This window comes from Palaemon carinicauda, chromosome 7, assembly GCF_036898095.1.
Source record: "Palaemon carinicauda isolate YSFRI2023 chromosome 7, ASM3689809v2, whole genome shotgun sequence".
Lineage (NCBI taxonomy): Eukaryota > Metazoa > Arthropoda > Malacostraca > Decapoda > Palaemonidae > Palaemon > Palaemon carinicauda.
In genome coordinates this window covers 116,490,028-116,516,748 of record NC_090731.1, presented here as the reverse complement: position 1 = coordinate 116,516,748, position 26,721 = coordinate 116,490,028, and the positions used below count along the sequence as shown (strand labels likewise).

Sequence of the window (26,721 nt, the reverse complement as noted above, 5' to 3'; positions counted from 1 at the left end):
TATATTTAATTCTCTGTGAGCTTCATAGAAAAGACATAGAATTCTTAGATAGATGATGGCCTAGAATCTTAACAGGAAAAATCAAATTGGGGACCTTTTTCTGGATGTTTTGAGTTTTGTCTTATAATACATAACCACTCTTATAGGACATAGAAATCTATCATCTGTCCTACAACTTAACTTTTTCTCAATAAGGGAATACGAAAAAATTACATAAGACTTTTCACCTTTAAATAATTCTTAGCCAGAAAGGAAGCCTCGTGAAATAAAATTTCACCAATATTAAAACACCTATTCTTGGAAAAGACCCTCCAGCTTACTATTACATTTAGCTGAAGCCAACAATAACAGAAAAATTGTCTTGATTATAAGATCCTCAAAAGAATTACCTTCCAAAAGATCAAAACAAGTGCTATTTAAAAGCTTAAATTCCAATAAAAAAGACCTAACAATTAAGGATCAGAGTACATCCCTGATGACACCCCAGGCTGATAACTCCAACTCAAGGAGCCTGAGAATCGTATAAATAATGGATCTATAGCCTTTAATAGCTGTAAGACAATTTCTCCCATAAAAAAAAAGGAAATGCAAAAACCTACCAATATCACCGAAACAAGTTCTATTCACTTAAACATCCCTGGATCTGCATCAATCTAAATACACATGCCACCATTTACAATACAAACTATTGGTACACTGGCTCTTAGAACCTAAGGTGAACAAGCTATAAAATACAGTAGTGAGTCTCCATGTGGTCAAATGCAGAGCATTGGGGTTTGGATTAACTGACCTCGATATTGGTTGTCCGAGAAGATTGGTCCTGTAAGGTCACCTCCTCAACCATTCTGAAAACAATGGTCTAAGATTGATAAACAATTCTCTCTGAAACCAAAAGAGAGCCACTGGTGTCATCCTGCTATTTGAAGATGGGCATTGATAAATGTTCAGATTCGACTAGTCCTGTAACATTGAATTTCCCAGGAAGAACTTGTGATAGAAGTGTCCCCCATAGATCTGTCCAAGATACCAGTACGTCTGATAGGATATTGAATTTCCCTGGAAGAAACTGTGATAGAAGTATCCCCCTTAGAACCGTCCAAGATATGAGTACGTCCACTATACAAAATGACTGACCTAGTGCCCACTACTTTTGAATGTAAGCCAATACTGTCATATTACCAGAAAAAAAGCTGCTACAGACTTTCCCATCACCAGAGACTATTGAGCCTCAAGGGCCTCGAATACAATTGAGGTCAAGACAGTTTATGTATAAGGGTTACTTCTTTACTAACAACCTTCATGACATGTAAAGATAATTCAAAGTTGTGTCCCAACCTTCCTGGAAAGATGTCAGGGACTTCGACATCTAACTACACACTGAGCCAAAGCATGAGAGTTAAACTGACAATTTAATCAGTTCTAGCTGGTTCTGAATTATCAGAAAGCAAATTGTGTCCAGATCGGAGGTCCTGTTACAATGGAGATAAGAGATGTAAATGGAAATCCCTAATTTTCAACTAATCCATCAAAACAAACTTCTCAGCAGATGCCATGGCCTCCAGTAGCCTCAGCCACATATGAACCAACAATTCTTTCCTCTGCTTTCACTTCAACAAACGCAGTAAGGATCTGTTACTATGATCACCCTCAAAAATAGAAATGCCTGAGTCTGTATTAAAAGAGAATTTTTCACATTCCCTCGGACTTCCAACCTTCACAACAGACTACGTAAACCATACCTGATGAACCCTCTAAATCTTTTGCTTCATCCAACGTGCTTTATTTTTTTCAAATCAATATCTACCTCACCTTTAGGATACGGCTCTGGTGAAGCATCCAGTCTAAAATACTTAGGATTTCCTTTTTGTTTGCTACTATCTTCAACCTTTGCACCTGCATTAGGGAAAGGCGACTCATGACTAGTTTTGTGTGTTAGAAGAAAGAACCCCAACGTTAATATCACTGGTGGATATTTGAAATATGCTATTAGCCTAATATATACAAGGCAGTATCAAGCCAACGCCATTGACAATATGTTGCAACTATTTCTAAGCTTCAGCCAAAACTTTTAAGAGATTTAAAATTTATGTTCAAGGTTCCATAAAAACTATAGATTAAACCATATTATTAATGATGGCACAAAGGGGTTACTCAAAGAGCTCTTACTTCAGCAACAGTCAGATATAAGGATATAAACCACCAGCGCAGTTTTCTGTCTTGAAATGCACATCGTTAAAAACCGTATAACAGAAAAGTATGGGTTTCCCAATGGAAAGGTTTGAAATAAATTGAGATAGCGAAACTTGTGATGAGGCTAACAGCTGTTATAATGTACTGTATGCCTTCAAAAGCCTTACTAACTGGTACCTACATTAAAACCAGTCAACAAAGAGTTAGCTTATGGATCAGACCAGGGCAGGTTTGGGTAGTATCACTACCTACCCCTATAGATGAAGTAGCCTTCTCAGATTGCAGGAAATTATCATATATACCATAAATCTTATGAAACTCCGTATCATCGATCCCTGAGAACTCTGTAATAGCCTGAGCATCATCATCATCACTCCCATAGTAATGCACTTGCATAATCCTTTCTGCGGTTTCCCCTTGAGCTAAACAAAATTTTTATGTATGTTTAGTTCTTTACATGAAGTCCTTCAACCATAAGTTTAACACATTCTTCCCTAAGGAGGAGCGTTAAAGCTAACAAGGATTGCCTAAATCACAATGCTGTCCTCGACATGTGAAACTAAGGGGATGTGGAACTCTATCTTATAGCAATAAACCCCTTGAACATTAAACACAAGAAGGCATAACAGGGCAAGAAGATATCCCATATCATTATGAAGCTACATAGCCCTTTTAACTGGAAAAACAATATGATTCGTGGAACGGAATACATGACTGACTGGAATAACTATTGACGAGAAGACTGAAACGGTTGTTATAACCCTGCATTGCCAGATAATCATAAGATTCAACAAGAGGGGCAAGGCTTTTACAGTGATAGAAAAAGGGTAATTTCAAAATTCTAAGATAAGTCAAAATTTTGCTAGTTTTGCGAAGGTAACTATATGAACCTTAGAAGAGATTCATAGAAATAATAAGGTATTATGGCACAATATTCTGGCAAGGGTTTATGCACATTTTTCTCAATAAATGAAAAATTAAGTTACTGCTAGCTTCAAAGAGCTGGAAAACATAAATAACAGGGGAAAATGGCTGACACATTTTGGGTTGCCCCATTCTTCTCCAAGAAAAAACATTATCAACAAACCTATACAGCATTTCTTTATTTCATTCCTTTTAATTTATATACAGTTAAGCAACTAATTAGACTGGATTACATCCAAGAATTTGGGGCACAAAGCTGAGCGCTAGGGCCTGGGAATTCATTCAACAACCATGTGTAATTAGGGAAAAACGTGGCAGTTGCAGTATCAAGTAAATTCTAGGAGGATGGGCAGGAAGATTAAAGAAAGGAAGCAAGTAAGGAATGCAACTTTCTATGAAATATTCCTTTTTGAGAAAGCTGTACTCTCCCATGAATTGGTTTTAAGAGCGTGTTGGTCTCAGACCTATTCTTTGGACCTCTTTTCTCTTCATAGAAATATTTCAGCTCTTTTTCCTTCTTTTTTTTTCACTTAAATTTGTCTTTCTTACAGCTATACCATAAGGACAAACTCTTCAAAATGTTTTTCTATCACAGTAGGTATAAACATCAAATGAAGCAAACTCTAGTCTTACCAGAGATCTGATTGACTGATAGATTTAGAATTTTTTGGCATCCTGATATCGAAGGTCATCTACTGGTGATCTACTGTTGACTGAGGAAACAAAAGATATTTAAGACTGGTGCCTAGCTTCTTTCATTGTACGGTGGAATAGTGCCCTACATTTGTTGTATATAATTAAATTCTCTTATGGCGTTGTGCAGGGCAGTTAGTTCTGAAGACCACCAGGGGACTGGTCGTCATGTGAATAACCCTGTTTTGGGAATTGAAACGATTCCTGCTGTATGAAGAATGATTCCTGCTGTATGAAGTTACATTCAGTAAGTCCATGGTATAATCAACACTCAAATTGTTCTGCACTCCCTTCAATTTCGCTCAGCTCCTGAAATCTATTGCAATCCACCTTATCAAGGTTCCATCATGGCGATCTCTGTAAGGGTAGATTATTGTTGGGAGTTTATAATAATTGGTGCATGATCACTAGCATTACAATCACCTAACATTCTCCAATCATAGTTGAGAAGGCAGTTAGAGCTTGCAATTGAAAGATCAATGCATGACAAAGTACCTGTCTGAACATAAGTGTGTGTGGGCTCTCCTATATTAAGCAGTCCCACATCTTCATTTTCCACAATTGATACAATGTAGCTCCTTGTGTATTCTAAAATATCGCCCCATAAAAGATGTCTACCCTTCAAATCTCCCTGCAAGACAAAAGCTTGAAGGAATTGTTGAATCCCCTCTACTAAACTATTCTATGAGATTCTGTCATTTGGAGGCAAATAAAAAGAGGGCAAATTGTGTATTTTCTCCCTATATCAATTTTTACAGCCATAGCATGTAGAGGGGTACAAATAGGCAAAGATATTTGGGGAATATCTCGATGAACGTAATTAAGACTTTCGCCAAAGCTCCCACCTTATTGATCATATGGTGTCCTACAGCTAATGCATTCTCGAGGAGTATTAGCATCAATTTTGCTCTGTTGTAGATGTAAATTTATAGGGGAGATATAAAATAATAGGGTAGGGTTTGTTTTAACATCTATTTATTCCTCCAAGGTTCTTCAAAGATAAATTAGGGTTCTCATTTGCCTTTTTCTATTCTTTTGACACAATAGTTGAGGGAGATGGAAGACCTGAACATGAATTTTTGATTGATTTAAGTTTTCTGAAGGTTCATCTTATCAGATGAAATATTGTACCTATTTGCAATAGGTATTTTTGCATTTCTCATTGAATGGGAGAGGGATGGTGGTCTCCCTTTTTTTCCGATTGAAAGATAGACAGCTATTAGGATTTTGTACCGCCATTATGACAGGTGCATCCAATAGCTCTCTAGCATAGGATTCCTCTAAATCTGGCAATGATGCTACCCGAGATGAAAGCCTTGGGCTGTTCACCCAGGGTGTGGCAGATTTAGAGGAAGGACGTGGTGCCTTTTAGGCGAGAGGTACCAAATCTAAATTATGAGGCTTTGTAATAGCCTTTGGAAGTGATTTAGCGATAGGATGCTTAATATTACCTGATCTAGGTGTGTTATTCTTTCTGGATGTCCTGCATCCTTAAAGTTTAAGCCAATGGCATAACTTTTGGTTTTGCTTAGAAGTCGCCGAACATATGCTACACCAATATGCTCTGCATCTGACTTCTGAACAGCAACTTCTATTTCACACTGAGGACATTTCTTATTGTCGCTGATCTTTTCATTTTTGATGGATGTCCAAATTTATAGAAATTGTAGCACTGTAAAGTTTTCTGTTTATATATGCGAACTAGCATCCTCTCATCTCCAATGTATACATCAGAGGGTACCTCATGATCTCGAAATGTTAAAATAATCATAGTGGTTCTAGGAATCGTATGAACCTTCCATATGTGTCTCGGGCACATATCTAATATTTCTTCCTCACTAAATTCCTAAAGATCTTTGTTAAGAATACTACCTCTTCCAAAAATGAATTTCAAATGCGGCTTGATATCTACCATTATAGTTCTTCTATCTAGATTTGGAATGAATTTAAATGGACTTCCAGCAAATCTAGGAATGTCTCCACGCTCTATAGTGCCTGCTAAGTTGTATTTGTTTACTAAATTTAAAATAATTTCATTTTCACTTTGAGGCTGCTATAATCAACATTACTGGCTTAAGCTCTCTTGCTTTTATTAAGTTTAATTTTGGGCCCATAGACTCCTTTTGATGCCAGTCAATAAGGCGATACATGTCAAGATTTTTCAAGCAGTATTGCATAGTGCTCTAGTAATCTCACTATTATCAATTTTAATTTTTGAGAATTACAGATTGCTTTAAAAGCCCCCTCGTGATTATTGGAGTAGATCCAAACTTCCAATTTTTAATCTTCCCTGGAATTCATACTTATTTCCGTGATCTTATCATAAGCTTTAAAAGTCATCTATAATGCATAATGCTTCATAATGGCAGCTTATTGGGAAATCGCATATATTAATGGCTTGAATTCTGAGCACTGGAAGAGGGGTCCTTTTTTGTTCCTAAGTCATCAACGGAATTTTCACTAATAAAATTGCCAGAGATCGTCAACAATGCCGAAAGCAAGTCAGCATATCCAGGGGAGGGGGGTTCGTCATTAGAAGTATCCGTATTCAAGAGTAGTTTGCCGTTGGCTGGTTGGTTTACCTGCGCGAGTATTAAAAAAGTATCATACGTTGAAGAGGAAATTTGCATTCTCCACCATCGGCACAATGAGAGTATACATCCAAGATGGTCCACTCCATACCCTACCAGCGCAATAGCACCAAAACAGATATACAGCCACAGGTGTAAGCTATACCCCCATGTCAGACCAAGAAAATAAGGAATCCTCCTCCCCATATCTGTAATGATGGGCTTCGGGCCAGGAGCCGAGAGTCCTTCCTCAAGGAATAGATAACCCCAGGGCCCGATTCTTGAGAATAGTTCCACCAAAAAAGGTCTAAACCATATTCGGGATGGCTGAGATTATCCAAAACGTCACACATAGCTTTGAATGCAAAGACCTCCCATTCATCTAAGCAGACAGTAATAATAAATGTGGAAATATCCATACCATTTTAAGAAAATAATAAGTGAATAAATAAAAAAAATAGAAAAAAGCATATATATACATGTACATACACAACATTACTCAGAATGAGGACAACAAGACGAAAGAAAAATTTAGAAAATTAGGAGGAGGTCGAAGTAATATTGAGAAGCAGAAATAAAAAAGAGAAATTGAGATTCCAATGGGGGAGCAATTTCCCCAAGTTCAAGAGTCCTTTTGTCTATCAAAATACTTCAACATGGATATGATATTCTCTATTATAGCATGATGACTTCGTCAAAGCATTCTCTCATTAAGAGGGTCTCAGGCACCTGAATGAAAACTAAGTGACACCTGCGTTTCAACCAATTTTAAGCAACTCGTCATCATTTCTTTGGTTTTGAAGGTCTGGGAGATTACACATACAGTATGCACTAAATTCCTAGTAAAGGTCATGGATCAGCACAAAAATATCTATCTCATTCATTCATGTATTGTGGATTGCTTATTTTATACAAAAGACCAAAGGAGAGCCTAGAATCTATTCAGTAGTATAGTAGACCACCGGGGTACGGGGTCCCCAGCTTATGTTTTTTCCACGTTACGGTGTGGAATACGATGTTTTTTCGTCCCCTCGTTACGACATTTTTCCCCACTTTACGGCATCGAATTCTGAAAATCAAACTTGGCGGTTTTTACGAGTATGACTGTGCGAGTCACTAGCCTACCACCACAGTCATACGTCACTATGAAGCTGGTCTGCTATTGGTCGGCGTCACAGTGTCACTAAGATGCAGATACGCTATTGACCGAAATCCCTCCCACAATGCCTGAAAGAGATGCTGCCTCTCTCTCTCTCTCTCTCTCTCTCTCTCTCTCTCTCTCTCTCTCTGTTATACGCGCTCAGTTCAGAATCTCGTGTGCGTTTCGTAAAGACGATCTCATGTGAGTGCTTATGATATCGTATTTTTTGTGCATTTTAGTGCTTAATTATAAATTTAATTCATTAGCCATGGGTCCCAAGATTGCTAGTGATGTTAAAGGGAGAAATAAGAAGATGTTTACTAGGGAAACGAAGCTGGAGATAATAAAGAAATACGAAGAAGGCATGCGCATCGTTACCCTCGCTAGTATGTATGGCCGTAACCAGTCTACGATTGCTACAATTATCAAGAACAAGGAAGCCATTAAAGCAAGTAAGTCTTCTAAAGGCATGACTGTCCTTGCCAGTGGAAGGACCTCAATCAACGAGATGGAGAGACTCCTTCTTCTATGGATTAAAGAGAAGGAAATCGCTGGTGATACACTCACGCGATCGGTAATTTCGCGCAAGGCGAGCGCCATCTTTGCCGATCCCGGGGAAGCCCAGAGAGACGGCAGAGACAAAGGAACGTCGCAGCAAGCGTTCAAGGCTTCTCATGGGTGGTTTGATCGTTTTAGGAAGAGGACTGGTATTCACTCAGTTGTCAGGCATGGAGAGGCGGCCAGTTTTGACAAGAAAGCAGCAGAAGAATTCCTTAAGAAGTTTGAGAAAGTAATTTCCAGAGAAGGCTACATTCCTCAGCGAGTGTTTAACTGTGATGAAACTGGTCTTTTCTGGAAGAAAATGCCCCGCCGTACATATATCACAGCTGAAGTAAAGAAACTTCCTGGCCATAAACTGATGAAGGACAGACTTACGCTCGCATTTTGTGCAAATGCCAGTGGGGATTTGAAAATTAAGCCCCTACTGGTATACCGCTCAGAAAATACTCGTGCCTTCAAGGCAAAAAATATCACGAAGGAGAGGCTCCCGGTATTTTGGAAGTATAATGCCAAGGCCTGGGTCACGATGACCATATTTATTGAGTGAATAAACGTCTGCTTCGGTCCTGCTGTCAAGAACTTTTTAAAAGAGAACAATCTTCCTCTCAAATGTCTCCTGGTACTGGACAATGCCCCTGCTCACCCTCCTGGCCTCGAGAACAACAGTCATCCTGACTTCTCCTTCATCAAGGTTCTCTATCTGCCACCAAACACCACCCCTCTCCTCCAGCCTATGGACCAGCAAGTGATTGCCAACTTTAAACAGCTTTACACGAAGCATCTGTTCAAAAGATGCTTCGACGTGACCAAAAGCACTCAACTCACCCTCCGTGAATTTTGGAAGGGGCATCTTGACATCGTTCAATGACTGAAGATGATCGACAAAGCTTGGAATGAGGTTTTACTGCGCACCTTGAACTCCTCATGGAAGAAACTGTGGCCAAATATTGTGGCAAAACAAGTCTTCGAAGGTTTTGATCCCTCAACCGAAGACTAGGCCGTTGATGATCCTGCCCCTGAGGGTGATGTTGAGGAAATAATTTCAATCAGGAGGTCAATGGGGCTTGTTGTCGATGAGGCCGACGTCCATAACCTTATCGAGGAGCACAGGGAGGAGCTTACGACTAAGGAATTGAAGGAGTTGGAGGCAATGCAGTTGACCATCATTCAAGAAAAGCACAGCTCTAGTGGTGATGAGGACTCGGGGGAGACTGAAGAAACGACATCGGCAGAAATAAGGGAAGTTTCATTGGAAAAAAAAAAAAAAAAGCCCAGAAAAACTTCACACAGATCGTCTTATGTAGAGTGTTAATGACAAGTGTATGAGTCATTTTAGAAATATGTTGAGGAATCGTCAGAAACAGGCTTTTTTGGATAGATATTTCTCCAAAAGAGAAGTGTCAGAAAGCAAAAATGATAATAGTGATTCTATTACAAAAGCTAAAAAAAAAAAGGAGTAATTTTTTAAGTTCTGAAAAAAAGATCATAAAAAAAATTTTCAAAAGACAGAAATAATAAAAAAAAATGCATTTTTAATTTTAAGTGTTTAATAGTAAGAATAAATTTATTATCAAGTGTACATAACATAATTAGCATTGATACGTTTTTATATCTACCGTCTCCTCTCCCCTCTCCATCCACCCACTAACAGCTCAAGTCACATCACTCCAAAGGTAAATAAAATTTAATTTTTCCTTTACAGTACAGTATATAATTCTAATTTATCCTGTAATGTTATTTAATGATATACTGTACAGTACATGTATATTATATATAAGTATACTGTGGTTCAGTGCTTACTATACTATTTTGTTATGTACTAATTTTCAATGTTTTTACCTGGGGTTTTGCACGCATTAGCTATTCTATTGCCCGCCATACAACATTTTCATCATACGATACCAACTCCGGAACGAATTAATGTCGTATGGCGGGGGCCTACTGTATTAGAACTCGCATACTGATTAGGTTTACGTTTTGTTATGCTCTTTAGACCACATATAATCTACTAGAGGTTTATTTACCGGTTCCAGCTTTCACTGCTAGTCTTGGAGTTGGTGGTAATCCTTGCTGTGTGGGCACCAATCGACGTCTCCATCTTCGTCTGCGAACCATGTCAATCTTACGCTCCAAAGCATGAAATTGCAGTCTGAAGAGAGGGGCGTACTCCCATCCATCAATGGGGAGGCTTATGTGCTACAAAAAAAGGCAATAGGTGCTTTTATCAATGAGCAGAAGTAACAGTAAACTAAAGCAAACTTTCTATCTCTATTTTATACTTTATACTTTTAAGTTTTGCTTCTCTACTATTCTGACGATCTGTTTTGGCCCTTTAATTGACATATTCCGATATTAACACTATTAGTACAACTTGACTCGAGATAAAATATCAACAACTTACTTTTTCTACTTTGTGACTGACGTAACGATCACGTATCCACCTTCGGCGTCGACAGACATGGAAGATCTTCTCTTGAGGAGACCAGCCCATGATACCAGCCTCCACTGTGTATTCCCAACCTTCTCCATCAACTGCACGCTGAAGGTCATACTGTAAACAAGGGTGAATAATATGAGTAAAATAGTTTTCAAGTTATATATATCAAATCAAATGATACATTTGAAAACAGCTCTTCAAAATCAAATGTATCATTAAAATCTATGAACAAATTTTGGATATATGTAATTTATTTCAATATATACAGTACACATTATTTGGCCTACATATAATTAGTAATAGCAAGTTAATCATACATAACCATCAAAATTTTTTACAATTCTTGTACAAAGGGGAATAGTAGATATGATAAATTTAAATTTCAACAAAATGATAGTTACGGTTCACCTATATCGTTTTCATACTTGCTATTTTAATATTTAGACTTTTATCTAGATTTCTTCAGTGTTGTATAACTTTTATAAGGCTAATGGTGACTTGGTAGTAATGCACAATAAGTAGTGTGAGATTTGGAACGTCCCTGTGATTTTTATATATATATATATATATATATATATATATATATATATATATATATATATATATATATATATATATATATATATATATATATATATATATATATATATATATATATATATATATATATATATATACATATATATATATATATATATATACATATATATATATATATATATATATATATATATATATATATATACATATATATATATACATATATATATATACATACATATATATATATATATATATATATATATATATATATATATATATATATATATATATACACATATATATACATATATATATATATATATATATATATATATATATATATATATATATATATATATATATATATATATATATATATATATATATATATATATATATATATATATATATATATATATATATATATATATATATATATATATATATATATTATTACTATCCAAGCTACAACCCTAGTTGGAAAAGCAAGATGCTATAAGCCCAGGGGCTCCAACAGGGAAAAATAGCCCAGTGAGGAAAGGAAATAAGGAAATAAATAAATGAAGAGAACAAATTAACAATAAATCATTCTAAAATAAGAAACAACGTCAAAACAGACATGTCATATAATAAACTATCAACAGCATCAAAAACAAATATGCCATAAATAAACTATAAAAAGAGTATGTCTGCCTGGTCAACAAAAAAGCATTTGCTCCAACTTTGAACTTTTGAAGTTCTACTGATTCAACCACCCGATTAGGAAGATCATTCCACAACTTGGTCACAGATGGAATAAAACTTCTAGAGTACTGCGTAGTATTGAGCCTCGTGATGAGAATTAACTGCCTGCCTAGTATTACGAACAGGATAGAATTGTCCAGGGAGATCTGAATGTAAAGGATGGTCAGAGTTGTGAAAAATCTTATGCAACATACATAATGAACTAATTGAACGACGGTGCCAGAGATTAATATCTAGATCAGGAATAAGAAATTTAATAGACCGTAAGTTTCTGTCCAACAAATTAAGATGAGAATCAGCAGCTGAACACCAGACAGGAGAACAATACTCAAAACAAGGTAGAATGAAAGAATTAAAACACTTCTTCAGAATAGATTGATCACCGAAAATCTTGAAAGACTTTCTCAATAAGCCTATTTTTTGTGAAATTGAAGAAGACACAGACCTTATATGTTTCTCAAAAGTAAATTTACTGTCGAGAATCACACCTAAAATTTTGAAAGAGTCATACATATTTAAAGAAACATTATCAATACTGAGATCCGGATGTTGAGGAACCACCGTCCTTGACCTACTTACAATCATACTTTGAGTTTTGTTAGGATTCAACTTCATACCCCATAATTTGCACCATGCACTAATTCTAGCTAAATCTCTATTAAGGGATTCACCAACCCTAGATCTACATTCAGGGGATGGAATTGATGCAAAGAGAGTAGCATCATCTGCATATGCAACAAGCTTGTTTTCTAGGCCAAACCACATGTCATGTGTATATAGTATGAAAAGTAATGGGCCAAGAACACTACCCTGTGGAACACCGGATATCACATTCCTATAATCACTATGGTGCCCATCAACAACAACTCTTTGAGATCTATTACTTAAAAAATCAGTAATAATGCTAAGAAACGACCCACCCACTCCCAACTGTTTCAGTTTGAAAACAAGGGCCTCGTGATTAACACGGTCAAAGGCAGCACTAAAATCAAGGCCAATCATACGAACTTCCCGACCACAATCAAGGGATTTCTGTACAGCATTGGAGATTGTAAGAAGGGCATCACATGCTCCAAGGCCTTTACGAAAACCAAATTGCAAACTAGGGAGTAGATGATTACCTTCAGCAAACCTATTAAGACGTTTTGCCAGAAGACGTTCAAAAACTTTAGATAATATGGGAGTTATGGAAATTGGGCGGTAATCAGTGGGACTTGAGCTACCACAAACACATTTACATAGAGGAGTAACATTACCAATTCTCCAACTAGTGCTAAAAGCTCCTCTTCTTGCTAACTTGCGCAAAATAACAGATAACTTTGGAGCTAAGAAATCTGCTGTCTTTATAAAAAACAAAGGAAAAATACCATTTGGGTCTACACCTCCATAAGCATCAAGGTCCATCAACAGAGCTTTAATCTCACGAGATCGAAAAGCTAAACTAGTTAGTTTAGCCTCAGGAAAACAGGAATGAGGAAGTTCAAGTTTTTCATTACTCTGTTTACTGTCAAAAACATCAGCCAAAAGGGTTGCCTTTTCCTTTGGACAGTGAGTGACTGAGCCATCTGGTTTAAGTAAAGGAGGAACTGTTGCATCTACACCAAAGAGTGCAGATTTAAGGGTAGACCACCATTTATGTTCCTGAGTTGTACCAGAAAGTGTTTCTTTTATGGTTAAATTGTACTCCTTTTCAGTTGAGGCATAAACTCTCTGAGCAAAAGCTCGAAGCTGAGTATAGTTGTTCCAGGTCAAATCTGATCTGTTACCCTTCCAAAGTTGATAGGCCTCCTGCTTCTCCAAAAAAGCTCGCGCCATGTCGTCCTGATGGAAGTTCCTTCGGGAAAGTTTCTACTGTATAATATTTTTGTGAGTGATATTACATGAGAATTACCGTCAGGTATCACAGGGTTCTAACCCCGGAACGACTATCCTAAGATATCGTGTACAATCGGGGACATATCCATAGATAACCATAGATATCTGCACGTCAAACAGACTTAACCCAGTCTAGGATTCTTAGGAGGAGGATAGGTGAGGAGCCGCTACATATCCTCTCCCTTCATAATACTACTCGTCTCTGACAAATTCATTCCAATTTTTGCAGCTTACCTACACATTTGTTTCTTTGTCAAGAGCGCCATTTCTCAGATTTTTGGAGTATTTCCTCGCATGATGGCTTCCCTTTAGTTGTCAAAGTTGAGTGGCCTCATCTTTCACAGTTCAATTTAGCTGTAACTGCTTTGCATGAATTTTTCATTATGCTGCTGTGTTTTTGCATTTGTTGATCTTGGGGTTGGTTCCCTCTGGCATCTGACCTTCCATCGCCATCAGCATGCTTTTCCCTGAGGGGTGAGCTATCAGACTGACGACAGTGCCAGTACCTACGGCTTTTCCGCCACCTTTTGGCACGCTATCCTATTGTACCTGTACTGGCGATGCGTCGCTGCTTGTGGCTGTGCCTCCACTGGCGGCGATGCCTTCAGCTGCGGCACAGTGTTTTCTGCAGGAACCTTTGCTGTTTGTTACCGCAGCCCAAAGTACCTTGGCCCCTAACGGTGTTGCCGTTACTGGCGGCGGGGCTAGTACTAGTCTGCAGGAGTGGTTGACTGTGCCAGCGCCTTAAGTCACATAGGATGCTGGCGGCAATGCTATTACCCCCTAGTGCTGCTGGTGCTTCCGGCAACGCTCTTCTATCTGGCGTACATGCCTTTGGCAGCGCTAGAATAACGGCTATATCACCACGTTTCAACAATTTATACTCTTCTATAGTACCTGTTCTGGCGATATGTCACTGCTTACGGCTATGCCGCCACTGGCGACACTACCTTCACTTTTGGCAAGGCGTTTACTGCGGAAACCCTTGACCATTATCTCCGCCACCCTTGGGCACTATTGCCCCTGATGGCATTGTCGTTTCTGGCAGTGGGGTTAGTACTAGTCTATGGGAGAAGATATCTGTACCAGTGCCTTAGGGAACATAACATCTTGGTGGCAATGCCGTTCCCCCCTGGCGTTGCCTGTACTTCCGGCAACACCGTTACCTACAGGGCACATGCCTTTCTGTCCTTTTTTTATCTGAGACCGTCTTACATAATTAAGATGAGTTCTCTATTGACTTTAGGCAAATTCTACTACAGATTAACATAAAAGCCTTACTCCTTCAACTTTTGAGGCTTCTTTATGTATGTTGGGCCTGGGAACTCCTCCTACGAAAGGTTTTCTAGGCCCCTGTATTGAATAACCACTACATATGGTTATTGGTTTTCTACCAATTTGTCCATTTCACTTTGAGGGTGTGGATTGGATAGATGGTTGGTAACTATAGGCTAGTTCCCCCTCCCGGGTCTTTTCTATTGAGGTTATCAGCTTGTTTTTATAGCCCTTGGACTGCTATAGATACTTGCTCATTAATCGATACGTCGATTGCTTAAATTATTAAGTCTACCTGTACCGTTGCCTTCTAACTGGCCATTTCTCTGCAGAGATATAGGAGCAATGGTTCTTTCCATGAGCATTTCCCACCCCCTCTTTCCCTATTTGGGACTATAGCAACGGACCTTTAGGGAGCTATTTTTTTCCAATCTCATGTTCTTTAATAGGGGAATGGACATTTCGTAGTTTATCTCCTCCTTTCTCACCAATTGCATTTACACACAATTCGGGGATTACTATTCCCTCAATTGTTAACATGGAGTGTTATTAACCCATTTCTTTCAGCTTTTGGTGTCTGTTAGAGGATGTATTACTCATTAAACCCATTTCTCCTTATAGGCAGAGCATAAGATGGAGATACACTGTTGAGTGCAGATTTGTGTTAGGGCTGTGAGGCATCCTTGTGGTCTCGATATTTGCCGCACACATGCGAAATGTCGGAGGATGAAAAGCCCAGTATCATACTGGGACCATCAGGATGGCAGTTTTTGTAAGGATTTACTTCACTTCAGAGGGTCTCGGAGGATACCTATGATGACGACCGCATGTTCTTCCTGCGGTACCTTCACACATGGGTAAAAGGATGAGGTAAGTCTGATCTCATCAAGGATTCAGTGGTGTCTACCAATTTTGACTCCACTATGACATCGGTCTCCCGATCTACGGTGGCGATTGCTTCTTCTGTGATGTTGGCTGTTCCTATCGTTTTCTCCTCCCAACATCTTCTGCTAGGCTCATGGAGCCCCTCAGTTCCCGAGTACCTTATGTACTACAATGCATCTGGTACTTGTGGCTAACACGAAAGCCTTCATGGAGGGGAATTAGTAATACCAGATGATGATGTTCAAGGCCTCATGTGAAGAGATCCAGGCCTTGGAGAAGCAAGAGGAGTCTATTAGGTATAAGGTCTTGCACTCCTAGCTACCTTATTGCACGCGGCAATGATGATGGCAGCGGGTATCAATATACAGATTGTCAGCTGTGGTAAGAGCTTGGCCTCCTTCGTGGCTCCAGACAAAGTGGTCTTCCCCTTTGTTTCGAAGAGCTATGTGGCAGTGTGCACTCCTAGCTATCTTATTGCGCGTGGCAATGATGATGGCTGGGGGTATCACTATACAGATTGTCACCTGTGGTAAGAGCTTGGCCTCCTTCGTGGCTCTGGACAAAGTGGACAAAGTGGTCTTCCCCTTTGTTTCGAAGAGCTATGTGGCAGTGGAGCAAGCCATTTGTGAGGGTAAGCCTCTCCCAGATGCTGTCCACTGGACCAATGTCCAGCTTATTTTTGCTGAGAGTAAATTGAATAAGGATGCGGCCGGACACCATTTCTTGAAATGCTGCCCAGGATTCCTGAACCCTTTCTTAAGTCTGAGTCGTGGGACAGATAATGGTTGTCAGTGCTGATGTCTCTGTAGTGCTTTATGGAGATGATGATCGGGCATTTTGCAGATGCCCCAGTCTTTACTTACTGGCAAAAACTCATGTCGCCACCTTTATGAAAGACCTTTTTGGACAAGCCATGTCATCCTAATGAAAGGTTCCTATAGGTAGCTTTCTAAGGGATATTTGGCTACAGTGATATTCCCAGAGAAATTACCTTTAGGTCTCCAGAATTCTAACTCCTGACGCGAATATACTTAAAATTTCTCTTAAGGATATCGCATAATATCAGGGGACGTATATCTTGATACGACACATAGCAATCTTCACCCCGAATAGCGTTTTCGTTTCGAGGGTGAAGGAGTGGCGAAAAACAGAAGGGGAGCCGTTATCAAGGTTACCCTTCCTCCCGTACTACTACGAGTATCCAAGATGGCACTCATTCCTATTTTTGTAGCAATTTTGCACGGTGGTGTTCCTTGTTGATTTAACATTTATGAACGCTTTCGGGAGGATTTAATATGCAATTTCCAGATTCTTTGGCCTCTGAAAAGTTGAGTATTTATTCTTTACAGTGTATAATTTTTAGCTCCTGCTTCACAGTGAAATTAGAGTAATTTATTGTGTTAAGGAGCTAGGTCTGTCACCGGAGGCGACATTAGCGCTGTCGTTCGTTATTCAAGTGTTATTTAGTTAGCAGAATGACTTTCCCGGTTGTAATAGCATTAATGAATTATTAAAGATATATATTTTACGTATAATTTCCTCTTCCTTTTGTCGATCATATACGTTAGTGTTTCGGCGATTTAGGTAACCAAGATCTCGTCTTGCACAAGGCTACCTAGCCTATGCGCTGTAGTATACTTTCAGACATTATCCCCGTTTACCTTTGTGTATCATTTTATCTTTTCAACGGGAGATAGTACATCTCCTAGAATTATATAACTCGATACTTGTCTCCTGTGGAGATTTAAGGGTAATCCCTCCTTCCCTCTGAGTGCTGCCGTAGGCGACAACCTTATCTGGTCTTGCCATAGAGTAGTTCACTCCGGCTTGACTAAGCTAGGGTTTTCTGTCTCCCACCTTTGCCGGCAAGATCCCGGCTTTGGTTTTCGACAGAACCTCAAGAGTATTCAGTCTTTCTGCCGGTGGCAGAGCAGCAGGGTGAGTAGTCACTCCCCTGCCAGCTTACAGCTGCCGGCATAGGAGGCTAAGCCTCCCTAGGCCGCACCTGAAGTGGTAGTATGATGTCGCCACCTTCTCCCCTGCGGTTTATAAGACTAGTCCTGCTTCGGCAGACCCTAGGCTGAAGAATAGATATTCTTCTGCCGCCTAGGATGTCGCCGATACTGAAACATTGTTTCACTCTTGTGCGGAAGTGGCGGCAATCCTGCCACCTTCTTCTACACTTGATAGATTCGGCAGACCATAGGCTGAAGAATAGATATTCTTCTGCCGCCTAGGATGGTGCCAATCCTGAAACCTTGTTTCACTCCTGTGTGGAAGTGGCGGCAATCCTGCCACCTTCTTCTACACTTGATATAGGACCCTTTTCCCTTCCCCTCCCTGTCCTTTAGTGATGACTTAGCCATCGCAATCCTGTGGCCATTGTCCTGCAATCTCACCACTTGCCGGGTAGGATGCAATGCCAGCCGGGCTCCTACATAGGTAGCTGTTTAGTCACTCAGTCTTTCCCTTATGGACACAAGGCTCCGGGAAAGGTTGTGCCAGCTATGACGGCTGCCGGTGGGAGGCCCTTCTGCTACCGAGGGTTCTTCAGTCCTCTCTTGGACTGCCATCCACATTCCTGAAACAGGCAATGCCGGCAACGGATCTTGTGGCTGGATGGAAGCTTGAATGATACATTCTCCCCTTCCATTTGAACCCTCATTCTGGAGGAAGGCAGTAAGGTTACATACTTACACCCTTATTTATTATAAAAATACATTTTAATAAGGCAGCCCTTCACTCCATGCTTTCTCTCTCTCTGTCAGCTAGCTCCGCCATGCTGCCGGCTGGGCCGGTGCCATCAGGTACTTACTCGGTCGGCGACATGCCGGCCGGACTATGCCGCCAGGTGCTAGCCCTGTCGGCAACATGCCGGATGATCTACAGTATATGATTATACAGTAGCCAGTATATTTGCAGTATAGTATATACTGCAGACAGAAAACTATAATATATATTATACAGTAGTTATTTTCCAACATACCTTGTGTATACTTGCACAGTCTTTTGCTGAGACCATTCCTATATTGAAGGAATAGAATTCCTTCAATACTCTAATTAGAAATCAGTTAATACTTACCCCACAATATTAAATAATTTAAGAGAGCTCAGTGGCAGCGTACACTTTTTCTATCCCTAGAGGTTAGAACCCTTCTCTTTTGAGTTTGCCCTAATAAAGGAAACTCTATATCCTTAATATTGGGGGGATGTCACAGCAATTGGCTGGGAAGGATACACAAGTATGTCTATTTCCTAATTTTTTTCTAGCTTACTATCCTAAGCTATAATGGATAAAATATTAATATTTTGCATATCTGTTTATCATGTGAGACAAACGATCGCATACTCATTTAATTTTCCTTTCTTTATAGGAGGAAATCCATATGAAATGCGATGCGATCTTCTGAAATCATAGGAGTAGGAACTTCTACGGTCATAAAGCGTGAAGGTCTTATTCCCCCTGCACCATCATTACCGAAACCCTGCACTATTGGGACCCGTAAGTCTGCAATATCTGCCGGACCTTGGTGACCGAAGGTTTCGACGACCCCAAGTCAACCGAGTCGAGGGATGCGGCACGTGAAAAGCTGCGCAAGTGGGTAAGAGGGTTCCAGAAGAACTCTCCGGGACCATACCTACCTACGATAGGATGCGTAGCTTGCTGTTCCCGAAAGCGGGTAGTGAAATTGTTGTACCCCAAGCACGACCCGAATCTCCCTGCATCCAGAATGCCATTAAGACGATGTCAGTGAGGCGTTGCAAAGTATGAACATCCACCAGGAGAAAAGGATGTTGGAAGTGTCTACGGACACTGAAACGGATGTATTAAAGGATGATCCCGAGGAGGAGTCTACTCTACCACAGAAGATGATGATGATGTCGAGTTGGAGTTCCTTCCGTCTGTGCCGGCACCGGAGCCATTACCCTCGACATCTTCAGCTTCTACCCCTCCATTGGACAACATGAGCCAGGCACTGGCCCATCTTACGACTTTAATGGAGAACATTCGCAAGCAAGGCGAAGCTAGGGAAGCGAGACTCGAGAGAGAGCTCCGTGAAGCTCCACTTACCGCCTCCCGAGGGTCATACAAGCGACTCAGAGTCCAAGACCTCCCAACCTGCTCAAAAACCAGTCCCTGAAAGTATGCGGAGTTTATGACGATTATGGATGGCAAACTCTACATCTCGGAGAAGATGGGAGCCATCCCCTTAGACAACATCAAGTTTTGGCCAAGCTTTAACGCTTACCCTGATTGCTTCATTCGACTGAAGCATGAACCAATGCCAAAAGAGGAGACAGAACCGAAGGAGGTCATGGTTTTCGACCACGATAAGGCACAGGCTCTCTTTTCGAGTAGTCTCAGAAAGGTGGGCTATTCAGTTTTGAAAGTGTCCACCTTGAGCAAGAAACACCCTACCTTTCTTGCTCCTGCTTCAATAGCCTTCCCCTTTACGTTGAAGGCATTTAAATCTGTTGCCAAGGCAGTGGAGGCAGGCAAACCATACCCTGCACTAGAGGAGTGCAGGCCTCTGTCGTTAGCCTTGCCCATGCAAGAGAAGGAATGGAAGAAAGTCCACCTAACCTTCTCAGTAGGGAAACTGGACGCAGATATCGCTGGACGACAGTTTAGCGAGAATCTCCCTAACTTTCTGACTTTCTCTTGCGCAAGGAACAAGAGACGAAGGATAGTCTTGCGGAATCTTTATCCCTACAAAACTGCATAGAGATGTGTGCAGGCCAAAGAAGTACCCCAGACATGCTCATGGTCCTGCCCAAAATGCATATGGCCACCCTAGTAAAGGACCTGTATGCTTTCATGAAGGCTAGGAGAGCCTGTATGGAGTTTGTGTTCGCTGCTGCAACAGTGAAACATGAACCCAGTAAGCCGATATCTTCTAACATCTAGGGTAAAGACCTCTTCCCGAACAAAGTAGTCAAAGAGGTAGTTGAGAAAGCCATGACGGAGAATAGGAACCTTCTCCAGAAGTGGGGCATCTCTTCAAAGAGGATGTCTTCCCCGGATGCGGGTCCCCAACCTAAAAGGAAGACGAAGAAGTCTAAGACTTCCCCATCGGCCTGCTCACAATATCCCACAGTCACTATGACCGCGGTGCCCCAAGTGGTGGCCCAAACACAGACCACCTTCCAAGTGGTATCTCAACAGCTGGTTGCCCAGTCACCAGCATTCAGCCCCGGGTTTGAGAGGCAGACCACTATCTTTCGGTTGAAAGGTAAAGGATCCAGACGGGGCCCCTCTAGACATCCCTCAAGAGGTAGGGGAGGACGCGGTCGAGGAGGTAAACCCTCCGGTCAATCGAAGCAAGGAGATGCTTCCGGTAGGAGGGAGGCTCCAACATTTTCAGGATCATTGGACCTTCGATCCTTGGCCCACGGTCTAATCAAGATTGGACTAGGATGGAAATGGGACAAGTCTCCACCATCATTTCCTTAATTCTTCCAACACTCCACCCCCGCATTTGAAGAATATACCCTAGAGCTCTTGAGCATACAGGTTATAAGGAAGGCAAAGTCCATCAAATTCCAGGGAAGGCTGTTTTGTATTCCAAAGAAGGACTCAGACAAACTCAGAGTCATTCTGGACTTGTCGCCATTCAATAAGTTCATAGAAAACAGCAAGTTCAGGATGTTAATCCTTCAACACATAAGGACCCTGTTACAAAAAGGGGCGTTCAAAGTCTCGATAGACCTGACAGATGCCTATTGGCACCTTCTAGTCAGTCCTCCCCCCCCCCCACCCCCCCCCCCCCCCCCCCCTTGTCCTACCTAGGATTCAAGTTACAGAAGATAAAGTATGCTCTCAGAGCCATACCCTTCGGACTAAACATATCCCCAAGTATCTTCATGAAACTTGCAGATGCAGTCGTGCAACAACTACGCCTAGAAGTGTTCAGGTAGCAGCGTACCTGGACAACTGGCTGGTGCGGGCAGCATCTGAAACGGCTTGTCTGCAAGCATCCAAATAAGTGATCCAGTTCCTGGAACATCTGGATTGCAAGATCAACTTCAAGAAGTCTCGACTCTCTCCAGCTCAAGGGTTTCAATGGCTGGAAATCCATTGGAACCTGAGGTCACACTGTCTCTCCATTCCCTCAGGGAAGAGGAGGGAGATCGCAGGGTCTGTCAAGAGACTACAGAAATCAGACAGGATTTCAAGACGCCAACCGGAGAGAGTACTAGGCTCTCTCCAGTTCGCAGCAGTAACAGACCCAGTGCTAAGAGCACAGCTGAAATATGCGTCAGGGATCTGGAGAAGATATGCATCAAACGCTTGAAGAGATCTAAAATGACCGATACCGGCCTTACTATGATCACTTCTCAACCCGTGGTCGAAGACCAAGAGCCTAATGAGGACCGTGCCCTTGCAACCACCTCTGCCGTCGATGACCATCCACATGGATGCCTCGACGGAAGAATGGGGAGTTCACTCCCATCGAAGGAAAGTCCAAGGGATTTTGTCATCTCTGTTCAAGGCCTTTCTCATCAGCATTTTGGAAGACATGGCAGTCCTCTTGACGTTGGGAAAAATCTCCCCCCCTTGCAGATCACTCCACATCAGGCTGATCTTGGACAGCAAAGTAATAGCGAGATGTCCGAACCGACAAGGCTCGAGAGCGTTCCATTTCAACCATGTGATATTAGCCATCCTTTGTCTAGAGAGATGGCACCTATCAGCAGTTCACTTACAAAGGTTCCGCAATGTGACAGCGGACCCTCTATCCAGGCTCAAGCCGATAGAGTTAGAATGGCCCCCTGATGCAGGCTCATTCTCCTCCATCTTGGCAAAACTCCCAGAACTGCAGATCGACCTCTTCGCGATGAGCGACATCAAGAAACTACCTCGATATGTAGCCCCATACGAGGACCCTCTAGAGGAGACAACGGACGCCATGTCCCTAGGTTGGAACGAATGGACCCGGATTTTTCTGTTCCTTCCATCCAATCTCCTGCTGAAGGTCCTTACTAAGCTGACATCCTTCCAGGGAACGGCAGCTCTAGTGGCCTCCAAGTGGCCCAAGAGCAACTGGTTCCCCCTAGTGAGTATGAGGCCGGTCCTTTTACCGAACCCAGCACTATCTCGATGGGTTCAGAAGTCGACTGTCTTCGCTTCATCACAGAGAAGCCAAAACCTTCATCTCATGATTTTCTCGCCTTAGTGGTTAAGAAAATATTTGTGATCTCAAAAGGCAGTTAGACATCTTAGAAGAATACAAGTCTAAGTCAACTAGAAGACAATATGAATTGTCTTGGAAAAAGAGGGTTGCTTCTGTGAAAGCAAAAGAACCGAAATAAATTTCAATAGACTTCTGTCTGTCCTTCTTTATCCACCTTCATGAACAAGGTCTGGCAGCCAACACGATAACTACGTGCAAGTCAGCCCTGACTAGACCTCTTCTATACGTCTTTCAAGTGGACCTGATGAACGAAATCTTTAACAAGATCCTGAAGGCATGCGCTAGACTTAAGCCTGCAGCTCCTCCGAAGCCCATTTCATGGTCCTTGGATAATGTCCTACATTATGCTTCATCTGTGAACAATGAAGATTGTTCTCTAAAGGATCTAACCCAGAAGGTTATTTTCCTGTTCGCTATACCCTCAGTGGCTAGAGATAGTGAAATAGTAGCCCTTTCAAGAAATGAGGGCCACATTCAGTTCACAGAAGTGGAAGAACTTGAATCTCTTTCCTGATCCAACCTTTCTCGCCAAGAACGAGCTACCTGCTAAGAGATGGAGAATCTGCCCTCTGAAGGAAGATGTCTCTCTGTATCCAGTAGAGTGTCTAAAAGGTCTATCTTCGTAGAACTTCAGACTTCAGGGGAGGACAGCTCTTCCAAGGAGAAACTTCAGGATCAAACTTATCCCTAAAACAACTGAGGGCGAAGCTCACCTACTTCATTCACAGAGCGGATCCTGATAGTACACCCGCAGGTCATGATCTGAGAAAAATTGCTTCATCACTGAACTTTTTTCAGTATAGGGACTTTGAGCATCTTCGCTCATATACTGAAAGGAAGTCATCCAGAGTGTCTACAAACACTATGCAAAGCAAGTCCATGAACTGAATCATTATGTGGTGGCGGTAGGTAGTGTATTAAAACCTGCCGTCTAGTGCTGCGATGAACAGTTAATTGATTGGGATTATCAGTTAGGGTGAAAAGTTGTTGACACTTCCAGTGCAATACCTTTTAAGCGGGTGTCACCATGGTGACACTAAGACTTCAAAATCTCAGGTGTGGAATTATACAGATAACACTTGTGCTGTGTGTACATAGTACACAGTGTTAATAGTATACAACATTTACAGAAAATTATATTAGAAAATTTTATAAAAAATGTTCAAATTTAGAGTGGCATTCATCATTTCTTCCCATTCAGGGAGAACAATATTTTCTGTATACATTGTACGTATAATTCCCTTAACACGTTACACTCGTTATCTTATTTGGTCATTTATTCGAAATAAATGTCCATTAGAGTGTCTGTGGCTTCTTTCGTCCTGCAATTAGCACAATAAATATGCCAAAGTTCTCTTACTTATTTAGCTAAGTAAACCTCATATTATTGTATGCTTACAAACAATGGATATAGTTGATGCTTAGTCATTTCGACAACATATACAAACCGTGAAACTTTTGTATATCTAGTTGATAATTATGTTTGTTCATACAATATATACAAACCTTGAGACCCCTTTCTACTGACTAGTATGACTCTTCCTTGCAGGGGGCAGGAAGCACTAACATTGTCCGTGATTAGGGGTAATGACGGATAACGGTAACGTCATTTATCTCAATGGTCCGGATGACCATAGAAAAATTGTCCCAAGGTTAAGGCACCTATGAAACTCTACAGATACAGGAATGAGCGCTATCTTGGATACTCGTAGTAGTACAGGAGGAAGGGTAACCTTGATAACGGCTCCCCTTCTGTTTTTCGCCACTCTTCCCCCTCAAAACAAAAATGCTATTCGGGGTGAAGATTGCTATGTGTAGTATCAAGATATACGTCCCCTGATATTATGCGATATCCTTAAGAGAAATTTTAAGGAAATTCACGCCAGGAGTTAGAATTCTGGAGACCTAAAGGTCAATTCTCTGGGAATATCACTGTAGCCAAATATCCCTTAGAAAGCTACCTATAGGAACCTTCCATCAGGACGACATAGCCATCTCACCCAAAAAATAGATTTTTCCATTTTATGCTTCTTTTCAGGTCTGTTGAGCCTGTAGAGAGCATGTACTTAACACAGCTACCATCCGCCACGATATGAAACGTTTCTCACCTGTAGCATCTGGGGAAAAGACCTGTTTCCTTAGAAGGTTGTGAAGGAAGTTATGGATAAGGCTGTCGCAGAGCTTAGAGCTTTTTCCAGAAGTGGGGGATCTCATTGAAGAGGTAGTTCACCCCTGGGAGAGGCCACCACCAAGAGGTCTCACAAACTGACTCACCATTGTAAGTCGTTTGTTCTTTCCTATGCCGCTATCCCCCAGACTGTCTACGCTGTGCCCTAACAAGTGGTGTCACAGTTCCCGGCCTTCCACTCTGTGTATGAGTATGGGTCGTCTTCCGAGGCCATCTTGACAGTGGAGGCAAGTCCAGGGGTCGTGGACTTTGAAACAGCAGTGGAGGAAGAGGTTCACGTCCTCAACAGTAGGGGGACGGTTAACCTTGTTCAAGTATTGTGGGTTCTTCAGTCCTTGGACACAGAACGTCATTTCCAATGGCTTTGGTTGGAATTAGTAAGAAAGGCCACCACAGTTCAGGAGATTCTTCCAGAAACATCACCTTATCTGGAACAGTATGTATAAGACCTCTTGAAGAGGGGAGTTATATGCTGTGTTAGATCTATAAGATTTCAAGGTCATCTATTTTGTGCCAAAACAGTTTCAAGCTTACTTCAAACTATTCTTGTCCTGTCTAAACCTGTTCATTCAATGCGACAGGTTCCGGATGTTGACTATTTCCCAGATACCGACCTTACCACCCTTGGAGGCATTCACTGTCTCTACAGATCTTACCAACGTCTTTGTCTGTTAGGTCGACACTTCTCCCCTTACCTTGGTTGCAGCCTGGAGAGAAAGGGCTACGTATTCAGAGCTATGCCATTCGGGCTCAATATAGCTCTGAGGATTTTCACAAATTTTACAGCCACAGTCATACAACAACTTCGGGAGAAAAGCCTTCAAGTAGAGGCGTACCTGGTTGACTTGCTAGTGTGAGTTCCCTTGGCACAGAGTGCTCAGAAGCAGCCAATTGAGTTATACAGTTTCTCTAGTCCCTTGATTTCAGATCAGCTTTAAGAAATCAAAACTGGCTCCAGCTCAAGACTTCCAGCGGGTGGAGATTGTTGGGACTTCAAGTCTCACTCTCGTTCTATTCCTCCCTCCAAAGGAAAGGAAATAGAGAAATCAGTTAAGTCTCTGATCAAGTTGGGGATAATCACCAGGCGATGCTCAGAAGGAGTTCGAGAATCTTTACGATTCCCGAACCTTGTCCTCAATGTACGACTCAAAGATGTAGACAGAGTTTGGGGAGGGAGAGCCTCCAAAGCTCTTCCCAACCATCAGAAGCAGACCCGGTTTTACTGCAGAAGCAACTTAGACCGTGGTTCACTGCCATAAGTCTTTCACAAACAGTGCCGTTGCGCTTTCCTCCTCCAGTAGTGACACTTTGTGCGGACACCTCGTTGGATGGTTGGGGGGTCATAACCCACTCAAGAAAGTGCAAGGCTGTTGGTCTCAGATATTTTAACAATACCATATAAATATTCTAGAGTCCATGGCAGTCTTCTTGTCCCTCAAGAAATTATACCTGAAGGAGAATATTCATATCCACCTAAACCTCGATAACAGGGTTATAGT

At 41.2% G+C, this 26,721-nt stretch overlaps 1 protein-coding gene across 1 annotated transcript in view; it reads right to left on the bottom strand.

The window, feature by feature from the left end:
- The window catches only part of LOC137643991 (myoferlin-like), a 319,600-nt gene that overhangs the window by 103,165 nt on the left and 189,714 nt on the right, over positions 1–26,721 (bottom strand). Inside the window, 2 exon segments of the mRNA XM_068376837.1 lie at positions 10,104–10,275; positions 10,481–10,630. Of these exon segments, the coding sequence (XP_068232938.1) occupies positions 10,104–10,275; positions 10,481–10,630 (322 nt within the window).